Source organism: Anastrepha ludens, chromosome 3 (assembly GCF_028408465.1).
Source record: "Anastrepha ludens isolate Willacy chromosome 3, idAnaLude1.1, whole genome shotgun sequence".
NCBI lineage: Eukaryota > Metazoa > Arthropoda > Insecta > Diptera > Tephritidae > Anastrepha > Anastrepha ludens.
In genome coordinates, this window is record NC_071499.1 from 97,438,586 (window position 1) to 97,461,456 (window position 22,871).

At 38.3% G+C, this 22,871-nt stretch overlaps 1 protein-coding gene across 1 annotated transcript; it reads left to right on the top strand.

The window, feature by feature from the left end:
* Positions 1–314: 314 nt before the first annotated feature.
* Positions 315–1,532, top strand: LOC128856639 (odorant receptor 7a-like). Its single transcript, XM_054091951.1, has 2 exons — positions 315–1,096; positions 1,154–1,532. Exons 1-2 carry the CDS (start codon positions 345–347, stop codon positions 1,530–1,532), a joined length of 1,131 nt encoding a protein of 376 aa, XP_053947926.1. The 5' UTR covers positions 315–344.
* The last annotated feature ends 21,339 nt before the right edge of the window (positions 1,533–22,871 follow it).

A 22,871-nucleotide genomic window follows, 5' to 3' on the forward strand; every position in this document is an offset into this window, starting at 1 on the left:
GATTAAAAACATTTAAGCTTTGAACCCTAAAATAAAGAACAAGTTTAAGTTTATGTATCCTTTGAAAATGAGGCCGGTATTGGCATATAGTCAGTCATGGTGTCGCACAGAAATTTCACTAAATTTTTTGGCGGATCAATTCATATACATACTCGAATGTACATATATTTATGTATGCACTCCTTTTCCAACTGGTGCGAGGTAATAGCAACATATATACATACTTATTAGAATATTGATTAACTGCATATTTGAGCAGTTCTATTCTCTATATAAATTGAAGTACCAAATAACGCAAGCAACATTAGTTTATTTTGAAAGCTCTCGCACCCATTATAAGGCAAATGTTCGACTTGATAAAAAAACACGGTCGCCCAGTATTCGCCAGTCGCGATGCAGTTATTTATCTGTTCAATAGTTTCAGGTACCTGGGTATTAACCCGCCGAATAAGTATCGTATTCCATATTTCTTTTACTCGTTCATTACCTGTTTTATCGTACTCTTCTCGCCGGTTATTAGCAATGTTGGTTGGTTGCGCGATCGAAATAAGCTATCTGTTATGGAAATATTAACTTGCGTACAAGCCTCTTTAAATATAGTTGCTATACCAATTAAAAGCATCGCTTTGGCAATGTCAAAAAATCGTCTTCGTGCCATTGAACCTCTAGTAACGGAACTGGATAAGTATTACACACGATCTGTAGATAGGGGAAAAATACGTAAATGCGGCATAACTGGTAATCGACTAGTTTTTGGATTCGCGGTTGCATACTTCACGTATGAAACATTGACTGTTGTGGCCGCATTAGTGGGTGGACATGCACCGCTATCGCTCTGGATTCCGAATGTTGATTTCCATAGATCTGCATGGGAGTATTGGCTACAAGTTAGCTATGATGCATTTATACTTTTATTACTGTTATATCATCAAGTAGTAAACGACTCATATCCGGCCGTTTATATATATATTATACGTACACATATACAGCTTTTAGCAGCTCGTGTCGAACGTTTGGGTTATGATGAGAAGAAAAGTGTTGATGATAATTATAAAGAGCTATTAGAATGTATTGTTATACATCAGGAAATACTAAAGTAAGTAGTTGCACATAATACTCCAAATCATATTATATTATCTATTTTTTTCAATAGGGTTGCCAGCATTGTTGAGTCCATCATGTCTGTGACTGTATTCACTCAGTTTTTTGTAGCTGCAGCTATACTTGGTGTCACGATGATTAACATTTTCATTTTTGCTGATCTTACGACTAAAATTGCTTCCATCACGTATTTTTTCTGTGTACTCCTTCAGACATCGCCGACATGTTACCACGCGTCATATTTGTTGGCTGATTGCGATGAGTTGCGCCTGGCTATTTTTAAATGCAATTGGGTTGACCAGAATAAACGTTTTAATAATTTGTTAATCTACTTTTTGCATCGTTCTCAGGATTCCATTCCCCTTTTCGCCATGAAATTAGTGCCGATAAATTTGGCCACTAATTTGTCGGTGAGTTACTTTGGCCTATAAGCAAAATAAAAACAGAATATGTGTTTTTTTACGCGCATAAATACTTGCATATGAGTTTGTATTAAGCAATAAACGCACAGTTTTATATGCGCGTATGAAATAGTTGCGTTTTTGCAATCTATTTTATCGACCTTAAATATTAATCCAAACGCCGGCAACACCCTCTCAGAGTTTTTAAAAACAATTAAGAGTTATGTATCAATACACATTTTTCTAACAACTAAAAGCTTTTTGTCCCGCTTGCATTTTTCATATGATAATTTACTTAAAGAAATATTTATTTGATATTTCTTGAACGGTGAAGCCAAATATTTTTACTTTGCTTATTTGTTTTTTGCTGTACGCGCAAACGCGCATGCGAGTAAAGAAACACAGCTGTTTTTATCAAATATATGTACCTATATACATAAATATGTATGTATATTATTTTTTTACAGATTGCAAAATTTTCTTTTACACTTTTTGCTTTCATACAGGAAATGGGCCTTGGTGAGAATCTAAAGGGTTAGAAATAAGCAGCTATAGTAAATTGATCTTGGATTATAAAAAACTTACTTGTAACCATTTTTAGTGTCGACGATTAAAAAATCTGCACCTAGCAGCTTCTGCAATAAAAGTTGTAAGGGGAATACTCTATGTTTTTCAGAATAGGAAGGAATGTAAGAATCCCATTGAGAACGCCCCATTGAAAACGCAACCTGAAAAGAAACAACAATAAGTAGCTGATACAGGTTCGCATTTGACTACTTGCTTGGTTGAAAAACAAAAACAAATACTGGTTTTGTCAATATTTTCTTGTACGTGCAATTCGTGTACCTTACTAATGTTGGAAAACATAGAGAATCCCCTTTTTGTGTTTAAAATAGAAAATTTTTTATTTTTTACTTTCTGAATACCTCAACATTGGTCTAAGAGTAGGAGGGTAACGAAGGTTCGGAGTTTTCTATTTATCAAAAATAAAATTTAAATATCTGCGAAACTGCCTCTGTAACCATTTAATCAATGTCGAAGTCATTGTTGAACTAGCACGCGGTTCGTGATCAAACTTGTCGTGAGCAGGTGTTACGCAGACAAAGTTTGTGATACAATTTGATACAATTCCTTTCACTGAATTCCTTAATTAAGACCTTCATAGCTTGTTAAATTGTGAAGTTTTTATGTTTAAATCAGCGTGAATCTTGTAACTAAATACGAGCAGCGATGAAAATCACTGTATTCTAATAATTTCATCATACGGACATACAAAAAACTATTGCATGGTAGATCTAGTTTGCTAAAAAAAAGCTGGAAAACCTAAGACAAATATCTCGACACTAACACAGATCAATACTAGGCGTTTCTTATGCACTAGCAACATCAACGAAAACATTAACAAATGAATTTAACAACCCTAATAGTACCACATCAAGTAACGATGATATAACTGAACTTAAAACTATAATAAAACAATTGACAACACAAATGGCCACCATGATGAACTTTGTAACCATACTGGTATCGAAGCTAAATGGACTTAATAAGTAAAATAAAAATTGCAATTTGGAGCGCAAACGGATTTACGCGCCAGGAACAGATCTCAAAACTTTTATCATATTATGGATGAATCACCTTGTCATGTCGGTCTGCTTGCCGCGGGGATGAGGGTTAAGTGGTGATTTAACCCCATGTTATGGAGATGAACTTACCACGAACTAAGAGGGCAGCTCCATATAGGTATTGGGTATCCACCCATCCGCGGAACTGCGGAATTGGTGTCCCCCCAAGTACTATGTGGAGAGTACCGTACCGACAACCTGGCAGGAGGTATAAAATGCATTTTTCTACAATGTGGCGGTTAACGATAGATGTTTCTGCACGAGGGAACCCCCTTTCGGGAAATCCTCCCATCGAGCAATCGACGGCTCGGACATCGGATGAGCAGGCCCGAACCCCACACCGCTCCGTGACTGGAACTGACACCCAGGGTTCCGGAGGAAGCGAACTACTAGTGGTGAAACATGGCACATTGGCTATGCCAATGGAGAGCCAAGTGAGTGTGAGTGATACACAGTCGTCGGAACGATCCGAAGCAACTGAACAAGTTGTGGAGGATGTGGAGATGGCGGACAACCTCTCAGTAGACTCAGATGGACCTCTGGTACCGAGTAAGTTTTTGACAATGGTCAAACTTGGTGCGAATCAGGTAAGTACCGGTAAAAAGACTGAAGTTATTGGAGATTCGAAAACAGGTGTAGGTCTATCCGCAAGACAGATCAAACGAAGAAAACAGAAGGCGAAAAAGTCGAAGCATTAGCTAAGGTCAGTTCACAAGCTCCGTTAACTTCGACACCTGCAGTGGCAACGGAAAAAACGTGGCAGAACAGAGGTAAAAGCGTGGTGGACGGCATCGTAAAGGTGCACTGTTCCAGTGCTTTTTCCCGAGAATGGCTGGAAAAAGTGATAGCAAAAATTCCAGCCTGCGAGCAAGTTCATTATTATTGAGAGTAGCAAAGAAAGGCTGGTACGAGCGAGTGTCTCGATTCCGGGTACTTCCTGTAGTTCAGCAGAACTCCTCGCATCCGTGTTCAGAACAAAGGTCTTGAAACGACTCTATGGAGAATATACTCGTGCACCAGGCGGAAATCCGTTACCACTTCGGAGGCGGGTTCCCTCGTAGACTCTCTACTAGCGCAGGTGTAGGAACTCGGTTTTCATGTCCAAGCATGTGCAGACGACGTCTGTGCGCTAACATCGGATAAATCCTTAAGGAGGCTTTGCACGAAAGTGCAGAGGATTCTTGACAAAATCGATGACTGGTGCATGAGACAAGGTCTTTCCGAACTAAACAACCATAGTCTTGTTTACGAGGAAACGGAAATTGGATGGAGTCCATCACTCCAACATTAAAAGGTGTGACACTTGGTTTTTCCGATGAAGTTAAATATCTAGGAGTAATCTTGGATAAGGAGCTGACTTGGGAGACACACGTTTCACTGAAGGTGAATTGCGCGTTGAGGATTTTTCAGAAATGCCGTAGAGCCTTTGGCAACACCTGGGTTCTGAAACCTGCTGTGGTCTTATGGATATACACACCACTTATCAGACCAATCATCACTTACGCTTCTGTGGTCTGGTGTGGCGGCGGAGCATGGTTAAGTCACAATCCGGGAACTATACAGACTACAAAGAAGTGTATGTTTATGCATCACGGGTGCCATGAGTACAACCTCTGGTGATGCCCTAAATGCTATGCTTGATTTGCTCCCCCTGGATCTTAAGATACAACAGGAAGCAATAAAATCAATGTGTAGACTCCATAAATATGGTTTCTGGCACGAAGACGGAACTTCGGGACATAGAGAAATCTTTAAGTTGCTATCTGAGCAGTATCCACTGTTTTTCGCACCTAAAGACGACCTGATACCCACAGTTACATTTGGAAGGAAAATTTGATGCCAGATTTCCATTGCGTAAACAATGGAGGAATCCAGAATGTATACAGGGAGGTTTGACAAATATTTTCTTTACCGATGGGTCCAAGAATGAAATAGGGTCAGGAGCCAGTTGGTACTTAAACGATAGTAATAAGTATCACTATGCTATGGGGGAAATGGCAACTGTTTCCCAAATAGAAGTTTTTGTCATCCTGAAAGTAGCCGAATAGATAATCGAGAGGAGATGGAGCGGGAAACAGATTAGAGTTTTCAGTGACAGTCAGGCTGCACTGCAGGCCCTGGAGAACGCGAAGCAAACCTCAAAGATTGTTCAAGAATGTAAGAAGAAGCTCAATTCTGTCGCAAGACAAAACAGGCTTGTATTTATATGGGTTCCGGGACACTCCGGTGTTTAAGGAAACGGCCAACCGTGGATCAGCGATGCCCCCACAAGGGCCAGAGCCAATAATCAGAATCAGTTCCGCAGGAATCTTGAATTGGATCAGTGATTATGTATGCAATCTACATAAAGAGCGATGGTTCGGTCTAGAATGCTGCAGAACTGCAAAGTGTTTCGTGACAAGAACAGAAAACTGTCAAACTTTCTACTAAAACTTAGAAGGAAAGACGTTCGGTTGATGGTCGGTATCATTACAGGACACAACCCATGGGGTCAGCATATGACCACCATTGGAATCATTGAGGACTCAATGTGCCTGTCATGCTTGGAGGAGGCGGATAGCACTGAGCTGAAGTCGACAAAAAGGTAGTGCGTGTCGATTCTCCTTTCATGGGTCTTTTCCAAGATTTGGCGTGTTGTGAATATTTGGTCGATGGTAGACTTTCCTGGTCAAAAGCCACACTGATAAGGTCCACTCAGTTGGTTGATGGTGGACTTCAGCCTTTCACACAATAGGGTCGCTAGAACCTTATAGGCGATATTTAGAAGACTAATCCCGCTGTATTTGGCACAGATTGCAGGATCACCCTTATGGATTGGGCAGAGCACACTTAAATTGCAATCGGCAGGCATGCTTTCATCCGACCATATTTTGCATAGAAGCTGATGCATGCACCTTACCAGCTCCTTGCCGCCATGTTTGAATAGCTCTGCCGGCAGTCCGTCGGCGCCCGCTGCTTTGTTGTTCTTTATTATTTTTGACAAAATGTGAAAGATCAACTGGCAATAAATATTTCAATAAAAACGGAAAACGAAATTGACTCAGCAAAGGCTTTTTTCAACGATTCCATCATCAAAGTCCTCATCCTCTCGACCCTAACTATAAAAACTCAACAAAAATAATCTATTCCAATACATAGCAAGCAAAAAATACAACGAAAAAGGAAACTCCGTAAAAAGTGACAAACTACTAAACATATCAAAAATAAGGCAAAACTTAGCAAATCAACAACTGAATTAAAAACATTATTAAAGCAACACCAAGATAAAAAGCTTGAGAAATACATACATAATTTGGCGGCGACGGCAGCTAACCAATATTCTCTAAGGAAAGCATGTTTAGTTTCTTTGTGATAAGCATACATAAGACAAGTGTTTTGCGTATTCGGGGAACACTTCGTATACAAACTACCACAATTGGGAAGATTTGCTTTCTGAATTAGATATTGTTGAGTGCTATTCTACCTTTAAAGAGCAGCTCAAAATTTTTATGAAATATGTACCACATTTTAAAAAACATCCTTTTAAACTTCCATGGTACACTTATCAACTTAAAAAACTTAAAAATAAGCGGAATAAGCTTCACAAGCAATTTTTAGAATCTTAGAATGGAACTATCTTTATAAATAACAAACATTGCTTAAAATAATTCATCTGTTTAAATACATTTTTATACAGGAACTTCTTCGGATTGAAGAGAATATTAAGTCTAATCCTAAGGTCTTTTGGCGATTTGTTAAATCTAAAAAGTCAAGCGCTGGAGTCCCTTATGCGGTTCGTTTTAATGACAAATCAGCGTCTACTCCTGTGGACGTAGCCAATTTGTTTGCCGATTTTTTCAAATCTAATTTCACTTGTGATGATACGTACTCGTTTTCTCCTTGTCATGATAGTCCATCTTCATCTTTGAATTTTGGCTATTTAAACCTGGTTTTTCTGGACATTGAGAATGGGATTTTGGGTTTAATACTTCTTCGCGGACTGATAAGGATGGGCTGTCCGTAATTTTTCTTAAAAACTGCCCGGCTATTATCATTCTTCTCAAATTAGTTTTTAATAAATCTCTATCTTCGGGAGTTTTTATCAGCAATTGGAAAATCACAACTATCGCCCCTACTTTCAAGAGTGGCAAAAAGAATGATGTGTGCAACTATACGCCGATTTCGAAGCTTTCTATTATTTCTAAACTTTTCGAAGGAATTGTAAAAGAAAAAATGTACTTTGCAACTAACAGCTTAATCTTGCCCAATCAGCATGGTTTTATCTCGGATAGGTGTACAGTTTCCAACCTGGCTGCTTTTGCTGAATACTGCTTTGGAACTTTTGCTGAAGGTTTTGTCGATTGTGTTTACACGGACTTTTCTAAAGCAATTGATAGAGTTTCCATTCTGTTTTCTTTAAATGGTTGAAATCTTATTTATCCGATAGATGATGTGTGGTAACGATTGAGAGGGAGAATGTTCGGAACCTTTCATTGCATCTTCAGGGGTGCCACAAGAAAGTATTTTAGGGCTTCTTCTCTTCGATCTATTTATTAATGATATTTTTAGCTGTTTTTCATATGCCAACTTTCTTTTGTATGCTGATGATTTGAAAATATTTTCGGCCATTAGAAAAAATGAGGATGTTCCTATGTTGCGAACGGAAATTAATGCGCTCGTTTGCTGGTGCAGTAACTCTGGCATCTCTCTAAATAATATATTAAGAAATGTTTTCATGTCACCTTCCCTAAAACTCAAAAGGTTTTCCAGTAACCTTCCAGCATTTATAATACTTTACTTCAATCTGTTCATGAATTCAAAGATCTAGGGGTGATCTTTGACTCACATTTTTCTTTCAACAGTCACATTATTAAATTTATAATATAAAAACCATACTGCATTCAGTAGTCAATATTGAACCAGTTAGACAACCAACGTTTATACCTCAATGTAAGTCCTGTCAGTCCTTCGGACTTACCCATAACTACTGCGGAAAGCAACCTAGATGTGTTAAGTGCGCATGCAAGCACCAAACTTCTCTCTATACAAAACCGGAGGAACATCAACCGAAATGTTGCAATTGTGGAGAAGCCCATCCGGCTAGTTACAGAGGTTGCGTTGTAGCAAAAGAACTACAAAAGATACGTGACAAGCAAACTAACAAACATAAAGGTATTACCGGAACTTTACACCCAAACAAAGAAGTAGCTGAAGCCGATAATAAAGATGGGCTACCTGAAACAGAAAATAAACAGCAAACTCTGCTATCATCAGATACGGCACCAAAGGTGCTTACATTTGCAGAAACTTTGAAGGCTAACAAAATTGAGGAAGATAACATTTTGAAACTGATCCTAAACGACAAAACAACATGAATTCAATTTGGTACTCGATAAAAGACTGCAAAACGTCGAAAAATATCTGCAAAATAAGTCATTATGCCAAACTTTCTGAAAGTAATGTTCTGGAACGCAAACGGGCTTTTAAAGCATCAGAAAGAGCTGGAATTTGATTGCAGAGACACACTTCACAAAGGAGTCATCAATAAAAATTAAAAATTACAATGTTTATCACACTATCCACCCTAGCAACCGTGCAAGAGGAGGGAGTGCAATTATCATCAAAAGAAACTTGACACATCGCGAAGACCAAAAAACATTCACAGAAGAATTCCAGGTAACAGCTGTTACGATATACGCCAAAACTGAAATATCAATTTCCGCGGTATATAGCCCTCCACGACATACAATCAAATGCGCCCAATATATTGAACTGATAAACAGCCACAAGAATAGATTTATAATGGGTGGCGATTTCAATGCCAATCATACTCACTGGGGATCGCGCTTCACAATAACCAAAGGAAGAGAACTTTACGATGCACTTAAGAAAACGTAATGCATTGCTATATCGACGAGCGGCCCAACGTACTGGCCAACAGATCCACATAAAACACCGGACTTAATTGATTTTTTCATCGCTAAAAAAGTATCCACCGCTTATGTAAACATTGAGAATGGCACGGATATGCCATCAGATCACTCTCCTATTTATCTAACACTGCACGAAAATGTAACGACAATACAACATCCATTTAAACTGACTAACCAGCTTATAGATTGTGATTACTTTAAACACATTTTGGAAGGCCCAGATGACCACCTGCCGATAATCAACACAAAGGATCAACTCGATTACGATGTACTTCGATTGACAAATAACTAAATAACTAAATAAATAACTAAATAAAATTAATATTAATAAATAACTAAATAAAATTAAAGCGTACAAAAACAGTTCATTCTCAAAATACCTGCAAGAGTTAACAAATGAACGGAAGACAAATTATTCACTGTTGAAATGTACCAAAAAATTAAAACAACCGTTATCTCAGAACGCACCCATCAAGATACATGGCAATAAGTGGGCCAAAACAAATAAAAAAAAAGCAGATACATTCGCAAACTACTCCCTCCGGCTTCACAAGACGAAATAATAGAAGAAATTTTATATCTAAAGATAAAAAAATCGCCAGGCTACGACCTCATCACTGCTGAAATATTGAACCAGCTCCCGAACAATATTATTGCTGTATTGACAAATATCGTCAACACCACATTTGAGCTAAAATATTTTCCAATATGTTGGTCGTTATGTTCAATAAGTCAGGTAAAGATACTCACGATGTAACATAATACAGGCATATCTCGCTTCTTCCAATACTATCAAATATGGTGGAAAAATTGTTAACGAAAAGGATCAACATAATAATAGAAAACAAAAATATTATACCGATGCACAATTTTGGATTCCGCACGAAGCATTCGACTATCGATCAAGTACATAGGATAGTGCGAATAATAGAAAATGCTTTTGAAGAAAGAAAAACCTGCTCTGCGGTATTCCTTGATATATTTAAGGCGTTCGACAAAGTATGCCACTATGGGCTACAGAAGAAAATAAATGCGTTGCTACCCAAGCAGTACTCCACCATCCTACATTCGCATTTATCCGACCGTTACTTCAGAGTAAAACGAGAAGATTCATATTTATGACTCAAACCAATCAAAGCAGGGGTTCCCCAGGGAAGCGTACTTGGCCCTTTATTGTATTTGCTCTTTACATGCGATCTGCCATGCAATTCAAACTGCGTAACAGCTACTTTTGCCGACGATACAGCTATTCTTTCGATAGGAAACACGGAAAACGGATCGACATCACAATTACAATTAGCCATAAATGAAATATATGACTGGACCAATAAATGGCATAATAAATTAAATGAAAGCAAGTCTGTGCATATAAATTTCCCCCAAAACAAAATCAAATATATTCCAATATATTTAAATGGTAGACAGGTTCCATACTCAAATACTGCAAAGTATCTGGGCATGACTCTAGACGCTAAGCTAAGATGGAAAGCCCATGTAAAGAAAAAGAAAGAAGAAATGGAATTAAAATACAGAAATATGTATTGGCTTATGGGAAAGGAATCAGCACTATCCACCAATAATAAAATGATTGTATACAAACAAATTCTGAAGCCTGTATGGTCCTACGGCGCACAGTTATGGGGCTGCTCCAGCCAAAGTTACATTCAATCCATACAAAGGTTCCAAAATAAAATTATTAAATGTGCAGTAGGTGCTCCGTGGTATATCCGTAGCTCCGATCTTGAACGCGACCTAAATATTGACTCGGTGGCAGACACAATAAAAGAGATAGCAAAAGCCCATGATGAAAGGTTAAAAAACCACGTTAATACGGAGGCCACTATTCTCGCTAATCCAGCTAATTGGAGAAGAAGACTAAAACGCAGAAAGCCCAAAGACATAATGTACTAACCACACCCTAGCGTTAATTGTTGTATATACCTTATTTTCTAAATTCTAAAGAAATTGCTCGTTAGTTAATAAAATTTTTCTTTGTAACTAGTCGCAATGTAAAATAATAAAAAAAAAGTCACATTAAATTTATTGTGTACTCTTCTTACTCAGTCTTAGGTTTTATACCGCGTAATAGCTCGATGTTCTCGGACCCTTACACTCACAAATTACTTTTTACTTCCTTTGTTCGCTCTAGATTAGAATATGCAACTTTTATCTGGAGGCCTTGCCACCAATTTGCTATAGAGAGAATTGAACGTGTACAAAAGGTGTTCCTTAAATATGCTTTCAGGTCATTAAAATTCTCAAATCCTTTCCCTTCCTATCATTCCCGTTTGACTTTAATTAACTTAAAGTCTCTAGAGAGTGTTTTTAGTGTAATTAAAGGAGAAGTGCACTGTTCATCCCTATTACGTTGCATTTACTTTCACATTCCTACTAGATCGTTACGCAATACTTATCCATTTCATCTTATATTTCTTAACACGAATTATGTGCGTAATGCTCCTATTGCCCGCGCTTTAAGAGATTTAATGAGATCTCGAATTCTATTCCGCTTGACTTTTCGGTTTCAAAGAATTTTACAAATTTCTAAACTCCTTTTTCTAATTTATTTAATAATTATAGTAATATAGTAGTAATTTAGTCTGTAAAAACAATAATTATGTTTTAGACTTATAATAAACGAACATTAAAATATTTCAACCATTAGCACAAGGAATGCTAAAACTGGAAACAAAGCAAACGAAGACCACTCGGCGACGGGCGCGAAGCACTACCCGCAAACAAAACTTATGCAGCAGCGAATCAATGGCAGAACAGATTATGGATTGTATAAGACGCTCAATTTTATACAAGTTAATTTAAACCATTGCTATTTAGTTCTGTCGACACCGCTTTGAAGCCTACTGATGACATTTCTGTTTTTCAATTCGAAGCCCCCGATCAAAGCATGTATTTTAGTAAAGAAATCCGTTGGTGCAGCCCCTGGAGTGCCGCAGCTATCGACGCCAAATCTCAGCGTGGTCAAAGTCGGCGGATTCTATACATAGCGGCATAGCGCCTATGTCGAACCAACCGTGGACCAGTACAACACATTACACGTGTAGAACAACTTTATTTCAAAAACATCTTCTTCGTGGCAAATCGTGGGTGACCTTAACGGATGGCATTCACTTTTGGGTTCAAATACTGAGAAACATCATAGTAGAATAATAGCTAATATTGTATCAACAAAGCCGTTAATATAATAGAATGCAACATAGGAACAATTCCCACCTTCAACGCTATTCGTCATAGGGCATCGGCAAGTTCAATTCCAGACGTCACTTTATCGACTGATAACTTAGCAACTCCTTTTATTGACTGGCAAGTGAACGCCACGGCAGTTCCAAATTCGGATCATTCTGCTATTACTTTTAAAATTCAGATCCACTTAAATATAACTGACTCCAAAAGTGGGTCAACTTATCTATGGAACATTTTTAATAAAATACTACAGCATATACTTTCTGAAACTGGCACCTTGGAAACTGATTTTAGTTTAGCGACTCCAGATAATCTGGACTCAACAGATAAAAATATTAAAGATGCCATATCTCTGGGCTCTGAGGCATCCATGAAGAAGCGAGGTAGCGCTGAACGTTATAATCAATGGTGGGCACAAGATTTACAGACGCTTGGGGAGCAATACATCAAACTTCACCACGACTTAAATAAGTTAATCAAGGTGAACAAACCTACAACCGCAGCTGCGGCAGAACATACCGCTGCCAAAAGTGAATATGCTAATGCACTTAAAGAGGTGTCTACAGCTAAGTTTCGTAAATTCTGTAATAACCAGGGTAGATGTATGGTCACTTACAAACCGTATCATAAAAGACGCTCCATCGTTGTATAGTTCTGGTAATTATACCGAAGCATGAAACTGCCGAAGCTTTGTTACGCCATTTTTTATCGGGATGACAATGAGGACACTGCTATTCACCACCGCTTAATTCACGAGCAAGTTAAAACTAGCTTGGGAACACCAAACGACATTGAATTCACCGAGGGTGAGGTATTGGATGTGTTAGAAACAATGAATAAAAACAGAGCACCTGGAGTAGACCACTTCATATCAGATATATTTTAGCCAAGGCCAAGGCAAGTACAACATTTTTAACCACATTGTATAATGCGTGTTTAAGGGTTGGCCATTTCTCTAAACCATGGAAAGAAGTTTACGTTAAAATACTCTCAAAATCAAACAAGTAAGATTTAAATACCATAGCCTAGCATCCTATCGACCAATTGGTCTGCTGCCAGTGTTCGGTAGTAGACAACAACTTGAAGTTTAGCAGCCATACGCGTCACGTGATAACTAAAGTGCAACGTATCTTTGGCAACACTTGCGTCCAACTTGAGGTGTACATCCGAAAATGTTATAACTATTTACATACAAGTTGTCGAATCTGCAATAACGTATGGTGCTAGTATCCGGGACAAAGCGACTAAGTTTTATTATATACGGCGTATATTGAGGTCGTTTCAAACAGGTTTTGCCTTTCGAACGATTAGAGCGTTCCACACAGTTTCGATTAACTCAGCCTTGGCACCTTCCGGTTTTACTCCATTGCACCTCAAGATAGCCGAGGTCTCGAGAATTGACGACGTCAAAACAACTGGAAAATCTACACCACTTCCAACGGATGTCACCCTGCAAAAACGAGTTCCGCAGCGTCTGCAATTACATCTGGCAAACCGTCACGGTGATTTCACAGCAACAATTGGGAATTCAACTCAAAGCTACCAGATGATAGTAAACAGGAGGCTAGAGGATGCGGCGCTGCTTTTGTAATTTTTGGCCCAAATTATAGCTGGCTCGTCAATAAAAGTTTTCTTCCGATCTCCAGAAGAAGCCAAAATATACCGAGAGTCATTTGGCATCACTTTTGAAATGACTCAATTGCTGACAGGACATGTGTTCCACAAAGAATACCTGCATCCCGATCACTGTCCGTGCGGTTTGCAAGGGCGATATTCAACCACAACTACAATGCAATGAGCATCACGCTCCACCTTTTGATTTACGATCCATTAGCAAAAAACCAGCAGTTAATAAAATCACTTCAAAAATTTGTATGCAATATAATTGATAATTTTAAAAGTTTTAATAACATGTAAATGTAAACCAAAATAATGATTGTTAATAGTATAAAACTCCGGCTTGTATACTATACATTCACAAGTCGTATTATTTCAATTAAATTTAATCCAAAATAATCAAATTAAATTATTGACGTTGTGAACTCTTCTGCAATTTACAAGAACGGTCCTGTTCAATTTTTTCCTCTACGTATAATCCGGATCACTTATTGCATAGTCCTCTATTAACTTTGAGCAGGTTCTCTTCGCCAGCTACATTGAGGGTCTTTATTGTAACAATCGCGACCAGCGGCCTGAAAGAGTTGAGGATATCTATTGGTTTTCTACTAGTTACTGAATGAATGGACTTATTATAATCTACAGTGCCAAAAAAATATGGAAACCGTCGGCTTAGAGTTCCCCCATGTTCTTTTTTTCGTGCTTCTGGTGCTCAGCTATCTCCACCTATCCGTTTGAGGTACTACTGTATATACATAGTATATTTGACTCACTTGCTGAGGTAGTAGTAGTAGTACTACCTTTTAAGTTGAGGAAACTTTTTTGGCGTTATTTTGCTTCTTTACGAAAACGCTCCGATGGCAGCTTCGAAGAAATCAATCACTTACCGCATAGCTAACAACTGGCCCCCCCTGGTGATTGATTTTTGATCTCAAGAACAAACTATAATTTATACTACTGGAAAATATAGAGTAGCTACATCTACCATATTTCAGTGAAAAATCATTTATTTGGTGTAATATGCACAAGGCGCATGCCTTCACGGGAATATTGTAATAAAATGTTCGCGTGGGGCTCTAGAAAAACAAAACAATAGTAATGGAATAATATAAATAAATACTCGTGCCAAGACCAAATCGAATACATAAAAAGTGTAACTACTGTTGTGAACACTCAGGTGTCCATTACACTCGTAGCAAGTCAATTATAAAAGGCTCAAACTGAATAAAATGGGTCCATATTCCCCTTTGAGACAACAGCAGCATCAAAAATTGCAATAAGTTAATAAATATCGTTTAAGAGGTAATATGAGAGATGACAACAAATGTCTCGTTCATTACAAAAACCAAAATTATATTATATTAGTCAACCTACACCTGTACACCTAAGGTATATCTACAATACAAGTACATATGCACACACGAGTATACTCGTAGCTAAGATAGTTTGTCGGGATATTGTTGCTGAGGATTGACTGACAAATATATGCTAAATGCATTCGGCTAAGTCTGCGGTATTGAGACTTTAGAAATACTGGAATTATGCTGAAAGTGAATAGGAGTCAAGGATTAATTTCAGTTTCCTAGAAAACAAGAGTACATGGATAGGTTGCAGCGTGGTAGCGGGCAATTGAATACTGGCATGGAATGCGTGGGAGAGGTTTTCCAAAAGTGCTTGTGCTCACGTCCATATGTCCTCATTAAACGGTTCATGATGTGTGTATGAGAGTGCAACAGATTTGTTGAGTATGTTAAATCACTCTCGTACTTTCTCTCTGACTTCCTCTCTTATCCCAATTGAAATCATTTAAAAGCTCTTGTTTACATATGTTTTTTGCTGTCCTTAAATAAACTTTTGAGATGGTTTCCAATTGCCAGACATTTCAATCGGTACCTTGTGGTTGGCGATGCATGTTGAGCGCCTCTGTTTATTATTAGTAGTTAGTTGAAGGATTATGACAGTGACAGACGTGCAAAACCTTTTTGTAATGCACTAGCGGTTATTTGGAAAAAAATAAGGGCTCCCTGTTTCTCGGGCAACTGTTTTCTAAGATTATGTTTATAAGAATTCTGGAGAAAGCAATGGCAATAAGTTGCTATATTACATGCATATTAGTGTCCGTAGGTTCAATAGCAAATAATATTTACATAAAATTGGCCTTGCCTACAACTAGCACAACGAATTCATCAAAAACAACTAGTTCTGCCGTCTCTTCAAATAATACAACAACTGCATCAACAAAATTACTGCTAGCGACCCATTTGTCTGCGTCTACGCTGCACTAAAAAATCAACCTATGATTAAAAGAGCTCAAAACTCAGCTACAAAGGTCTCAACATCGACTAATAGTAACAAAAAAATAAAAGCAACATCATCCCTCAGTCAAAGAAAGCTATCAAATAACTGGCTGAGTGAAACTTCTTCTGCAAACAAATTTGCAGCTTTAGATGTGGATGATGAAGAAGAACTTGCTCAAACTGCAAACGGTGGGCAAATTAAAGATTCAATGTCACTAAATGTAAACAAAGACGAAAAAGAAAATAATAATAAGCCTCCGGCAATATATGTTCAAGGTGTAGAATGTATAAAAACATTAAAGAGTGCTTTAAATAAAGTGGCAAATAACAGTTTCACTTTAAAAAATTTAGCATATAATGAATGAAAATTTGCAAATATATTACCTACATATTAAAAGAGTGACTGTTTGGTGCGGTTTATGAGCCGGCGGCATCATTGGACCGTATTTTTTCCAAAATGAGGCCGGTCAGGCAGTTACTGTGAATAGTGTTCGCTATCGTGAGATGATAACGAACTTTCTACGGCCCGAATTGGAAGATATGGATGTGGACGATATGTGGTTTCAATAGGATGGTGCCACTTGTCACACAGCTAACGAAACAATGGCTCTTTTGCGCGAAAAATGTGATGGCCGATCACGTCGCGGCGATGTCAATTGGCCGGCAAGATCATGTGATTTGACACCGTTGGACTTCTTTCTTTGGGGTTATTTGACAGAAAAGGTGTACGTCGATAAGCCAGTAACAATTCAAGAGCTAAAGGATGAGATAATTCAGCACATTAACGCATAGAACCTCAATTATGCCTCAGCGGCATCGAAAATTTGGACCATCGGATGGATGTGTGCCGCCGAGGTCGAGGCGGCCATTTGGCCGATATTTTGTTCTATACGTAATTGAGCCATACCAATATTATCATGATAAAGAGAAATGATAATTTCCTAAAAAAGTTGTATTTTATTCAAAATCAACACCGGCCCTTGAAACTTAACCACCCTTTAAAAGAGATCCAGTATGCGTGAAATGCGCTGGTAGACACCTTTCAATGGAATGCAAAAACCAAATGAAGGAAGTTAAATGCGCCTTAAGTGGAGGTAACCATACCGCCAACTACAAAGGATGAGAAATTTATAAGCACTTAAAATCCAAAGATTTACTCCTCTGCGTAATAAAAAACCAACATTAAACACAAATAAAGATAATACACCAACAACAACAGCCATAACAAACATAATTCCCGGAGTAAGTTATGCTGATGTTGCATATTCTTCAAGGGAACATAAAGCAGAGCAGGAACTGACTAACAAATCTGAAAAAAAATCAAATTCTTAGTCAACCAAATGACAAATATGATGAATATAATTCCAATGCTTTTAAATAATATGAATTGACGAAAGTGATAAAATAGAAATTCGAATTTGGAATACAAATGGACTAACATAGCACTATTTAGAGCTAAAACAATTTTTAGTTGATAGTTGATTTTAGATAAATATAAAGAGCCCACGGATGGGCTGCTATAAGTATTAAATCAAGCATAAGGCACATTGATCAACTCCTGTATTCGACGCCTTATCTTAAATACACGACAACAAATCTGTGACAAGAAGGGACCAGTATCTATCTCCTCCATTTATTTCCCACTTATACATATAATAAGCTCGGATCAATATGACAAATACGTAAGAACGCTTAACAATAGATTTGTTGCCAACAAAAAGAGGCCTATTCTGATTAACGCAATTAACAACAACAACAATTGCAGATTTATAAGTACCGGAGATCCTACGTATTGGTCAACTGACGCAAAGAAAATACCAGACTTGATTGATTTCTGCATAACCAAAAACATAAACCATAACTAATCGACAATTCAGTCATGCTATGAACTTTCTTCTGACCACTCCTCGATATTACTTGAATATGTAAATTACATTAAATCTATAGATTCATCTTTTCACATACATAATGACAGAACCATATTGACGATCAACGTATGCCAACTTGGCAATGAACATGCCATTATCCATTTCAACGACGTAGTCCTATAAGATCGGCACCAAAGCAGTCAAATAGAACAAATACAGCAGCAACTGACATTTCTATTAAGAAGCAAATTATGGTAAATCGAAAAAGATGGCAAAATACTAGATCACCTTACGACAAAAGAAAACTAGACTTAGCTACAAAATTCTAAAGGATACCTTAAACAAAAGAAATAACAAAGAAATCGAGAATTATTTTGAAGAACCTGACTCCCTATCAAGATACAAACTACTCTTTATGGAAATGTACTCAAAAATCAAAAGCCCAAATAAAACATCAACCACCATTAAAAAAGAAAAGGTGAAAAATTTGCCAAATTACTTCGAAAAAGTTCTATCAAATGACGAAAAAAAGAAAATCGACAACCAAAACAACTACCATTATGATTTTCCAAAAATAAAACGGGCGAATATACACGAAATAATAGCTTGCATCAAAATAGGAATAAAACAGAAAAAAGTACCCGGATATGGCATGATAACAGGGAATGCATTAGCAGAGCTACCAACCAAGGCATATATATTTTTGCGAAACGTTTTTAATGCAATGTTTCGTTTACAATATTTTCCAAAACTCTGGAAAGTAGCAGAGATTCCTGCATTTCCAAAACCGGGTAAAGATCCGACTATCGTATCATCATAGAGACCAATAAGCTTACTACCGACAATATCTAAAATTGCTAAAAAATTACTGCATGATCTACTAAGCCAATTTCTAGACGAAAAACGTATAATACCGGATCATTAATTTGGATTTAGAAAAAAACATTCGACTACCCAATAGATCCATAGAATTACAAATAAAATCCAATCAGATCTTGAAATCAATCGTTACTGTGCGGGCAGTTTTTTTGGACGTAGCTAAAATAAAAATAGTGCTACCTTTTGACTACTATCTCTTTATAAAAAACTACCTAGATTAAATATGACAATAAGTGTTCAGATAATAACAGCTGGAGTTCCGAAAGGAAGCGTTCTTGGACCTCTACTATATGTTTTATTCACCGCAGACATACCACCTCCTGACGAAACTAATTCATCAATTGCTACGTTCGCACACCATACAATACTATTGGCATCAGACAAAAGCTTAACTATCGCTACTGCAAAACTGCAGCAATACACAAACGCAGTTAAGGAATGGTTTGATAACTGGTGCCTAAAAATAAATGAAAACAAAACCGTACAGGTTATATTAACTAACAAAACAAAATTTACTGCAGCTCCAATTAAAATAAATGACAAAGCAATTACAATAGAACCAACTACTAAATACCAGGGAATTCACTCGGACTCCAAACTAAATAATAATCACCACATAGAGCAAAAGGTCAAACAAATAAAAGAAAAACTTTGACAACTGCACAAAATGCAGACTTACTATACAGAAGAAGCTGTTAGTGTACAGAACTATGATAAAACCAATCTGGCTATATGGACTACAGGTATGAAGAACAGTGTGAATGGACAGATGTCTAAAATAAATGAGGACTAACAAAAAAAAAAATTATATTTTATATCCTTCCTCCGTCTACAGGTGGTGGATAAGGGAACCCCTCCCAGATATGAGAGGCAGGAGAGTAGGTCTCCCGGGAAACACACAAGCCGAAGACGTAAACTTCGTTAAAAAAACTCCCAACCCAAGGTGTGATGAGACCCGTGCCTATTGGGTGGGTTTGGCAGGCGGGGGACTAAATAAGGCTTTTTTCGAACAGATCCCTCCTGATATCAGGCCGCCTTAGGTTGTAACGGTGGCCTTGTCATGGTATGGGGCGCTGCCATGGTCGACAGATAATTTCCCTTTATTCCTCTTTGGTCACCGCGCATGGCGACATGCGCAGCTCCCTGGGCGGGCCAGGTGACCGTACGAACCTGATGATGAAAACAAAAAAAAACAAAAATCGGAAAGCGGTAAAAAACAGACGGACAAAGAGACGGGAAGACAGACGAACGCATACTAAGCGACAGGACAAGCAATCGGTCATCCACGACAAACTGGGGATCGTATCTTCCTCGGAGGATGAGCTCCTGGCCTCTAGCCAGGAAAGAGTTGAAGGTAAAGCTATAGACCACAGCACGCCAACAACTATAAATGAACCGACAACATCCGCTAAAGCCACGGGGCAAAAGTGCGTTAATAAAGGCCCATCGAGGTATAAGCTCTACCAGAGGTCTCTCGCCATCCTTGGCAGGATTGGTAAGAACGAGACCGAAGGCAAAGCTCATCTCAAAGATGAGGCTGACAAAGCAATGTGTCAAAAGGTGTTGGACGAATACCTGGCATTCCAAACGGGTAACAAAGAAGCACAAGGTCTGAGATCAGGGTGCGGTTGTCTCCAAACCTATCACACAACTTAGTGAGGTGGCACGGGACCGTCTTCAAATGGCACGGCCGCATAATCGTCGACCTTGTCATGGCGAACCCGGAGGGTCAATCACCTGGTTTCAACTCAGTGGAAGTGGTTCGCGACTACCGTGTAATCAAATGTGATGACCCGTACTCATTGCATTTCCTGAAAAAAGCGATTGCCGAAATTCGGAGCAGCTGGAGGGGCTTGAGGCTCAAGCTCATTCCAGCCAGCGAGGTACCACGAAGGCTGACTGGCATGCAGTTAAATGACGCCGAACCTGGGAAAACAAACCAATAAAAAATGGTTTTAAAGGTTGTCCAAATTAAGCTGCAGTACTCACAGACTGCAACGGACAACCTATTCGAAAGGGTTCTCGGGAAGAAACTACAATCTGTACTATAAGCGGTTTCAATATTTAAACATATTCTTAATCCCATCATATAGTTTACAGGATGTGACGGCCGTTGAGGTGGAAGCCGCTGGCGGTGTCAGCATCACACTTGCCTCCATCTCTATGGCACATGATCGGCCAGTACCGCCCGAGGAGGCTCGTAGGCTTGTACCTGAAGGAACCAGAAACAAAATCCTGCTACTCGGATGCGACGTCAACGCGAGGCATGCTTTGTGGGGAAGCTCTGAGACAAACGACCGAGGTGAGTCTTTTTATGATGTCATAATAAATACTAAATTGTCGGTATGTAATAGGGGTAACACTCCCACTTTCACCTTTCCCAGTACGGAGTACTTCAGGGGATAGGAGGAGGTGGTCGATGTTTCTCTATCGTCCTGCCCCATAAAATTTAGCAAAAAATCTCACCCTCCTTGGTGGAACAGTGAGCTCTTAAGTCTAGTATGACTCGCATCCTTGATTTTTTTCAGGTGGGCAATTGCGATCTCTTCTGGTATACATTTGCTTAGAGCAGGGGTAGTTGATAATGGAAGCAACGCCCCCTAGTCCCTTATTTATTATTTTGAAGAAATGTACTGTTCATAGATATATTGTATTATAATAGCCTAGACAGACGACGGCTATAATCGGGATTACCGGCGCAGTTAATTCTGATTAAAATTGTAGTGTAACTGACGGCTGTTACGCGGATTAGGGAGCAGCTGATTTGTTTATTGGATAGTTTTGTCAGTAAAAGATGGATCACAGACAGAAAAATACGGATATTAGCTGCCCTGCTACTAAAGAATAATTATTTACAATATTTAAAAAAATCTTTAATTGCTATTTATCAAACTGCTCCGAAATATCAAAACAACTAATGAAATCTCGAAGGTGTTAGTGCAGCATTGGATCCATAGCATCTCTAATCATTTGCGCATTCTCCCCATTTGGTTATGAGGGCTTGCTGGTCCCTCTCCGTCCAGGTTGAACGTTTGTTCCTATTTGCCATCTGAAATTGGAAAAACATATTTTACAACTTGTATTTACGCCTGTTGTGCTTATCATATTGTTATAGAATATTAATGCTGCATTAATTGTTGTCAATCTCTCTTGTTATTCTCTTTAAAAGTTTCATTATTTTTCATTCACAATAGATATTAACTGTCACTTATCGGCAATGTTGCCCTACTCTGCTTAAATTATAAGAATTAAGTCTAATTGTCAATCCGTATTCGTTGAACCTAGTTCTTATGATAATCCCGAATTAGACTGTTAGTCCCGGTTAATGTCACCGACTGTCTAGGCTAAAAGGGCATTTCCCGCATATAGCTCAACTATGTACTAACACAAATTCATACGAATTATAAATATGTCTATATTTTCAAATTTTCCGTCCACTTGTCGTTGAAAATTCGGATTGGTACTAGCTTGCCGCGAGAAGGTCGGCCAGCGTTACCTACTTTACTATTAAATCGTAGAACCCGACTAACATTTTGAAATCTACGCCTTGACATTATTGATTCTAATACAAGCCCTCCTTTCACATCGTCCCATAAATATTCCAATGCTTCACCACAGCAACTATTGTACAATATTAACCGCAGATAATAATAACAACCTAAAATAAGCATTCAAGGATGTATGTACATTAGAGCGTCTCGCCCTACAGGCAAAAAAAAAAGTCGCCCGTACCTCCCCTCATATGAAGTGTTTTTGAAAAACATTTAAAATTTTTTTTTTCTGGCAACCCTAGATATCGCCCAATTGCATTTTTCTTCATATCTTTGGCATTTATTGTCGGATTTTAAAGTGTGATACACCAATTTTTTTGTCTCAAGGAGTGGGTTTTTCCCAAAAAAGCTCATTGATCACATGCGCTCCGTTGTGGTACCTACCCACCATATCTCAGTTGCTACCACCGTAATGTACC

Bases quoted from the DNA above. Each gene is read 5' to 3' on its own strand.
- LOC128856639 (XM_054091951.1), top strand. From the start codon at position 345: ATGTTCGACTTGATAAAAAAACACGGTCGCCCAGTATTCGCCAGTCGC. The intron at 1,097-1,153 runs GTAAGTAGTTGC...TTTTTTCAATAG, and splicing joins ATACATCAGGAAATACTAAA to GGTTGCCAGCATTGTTGAGT.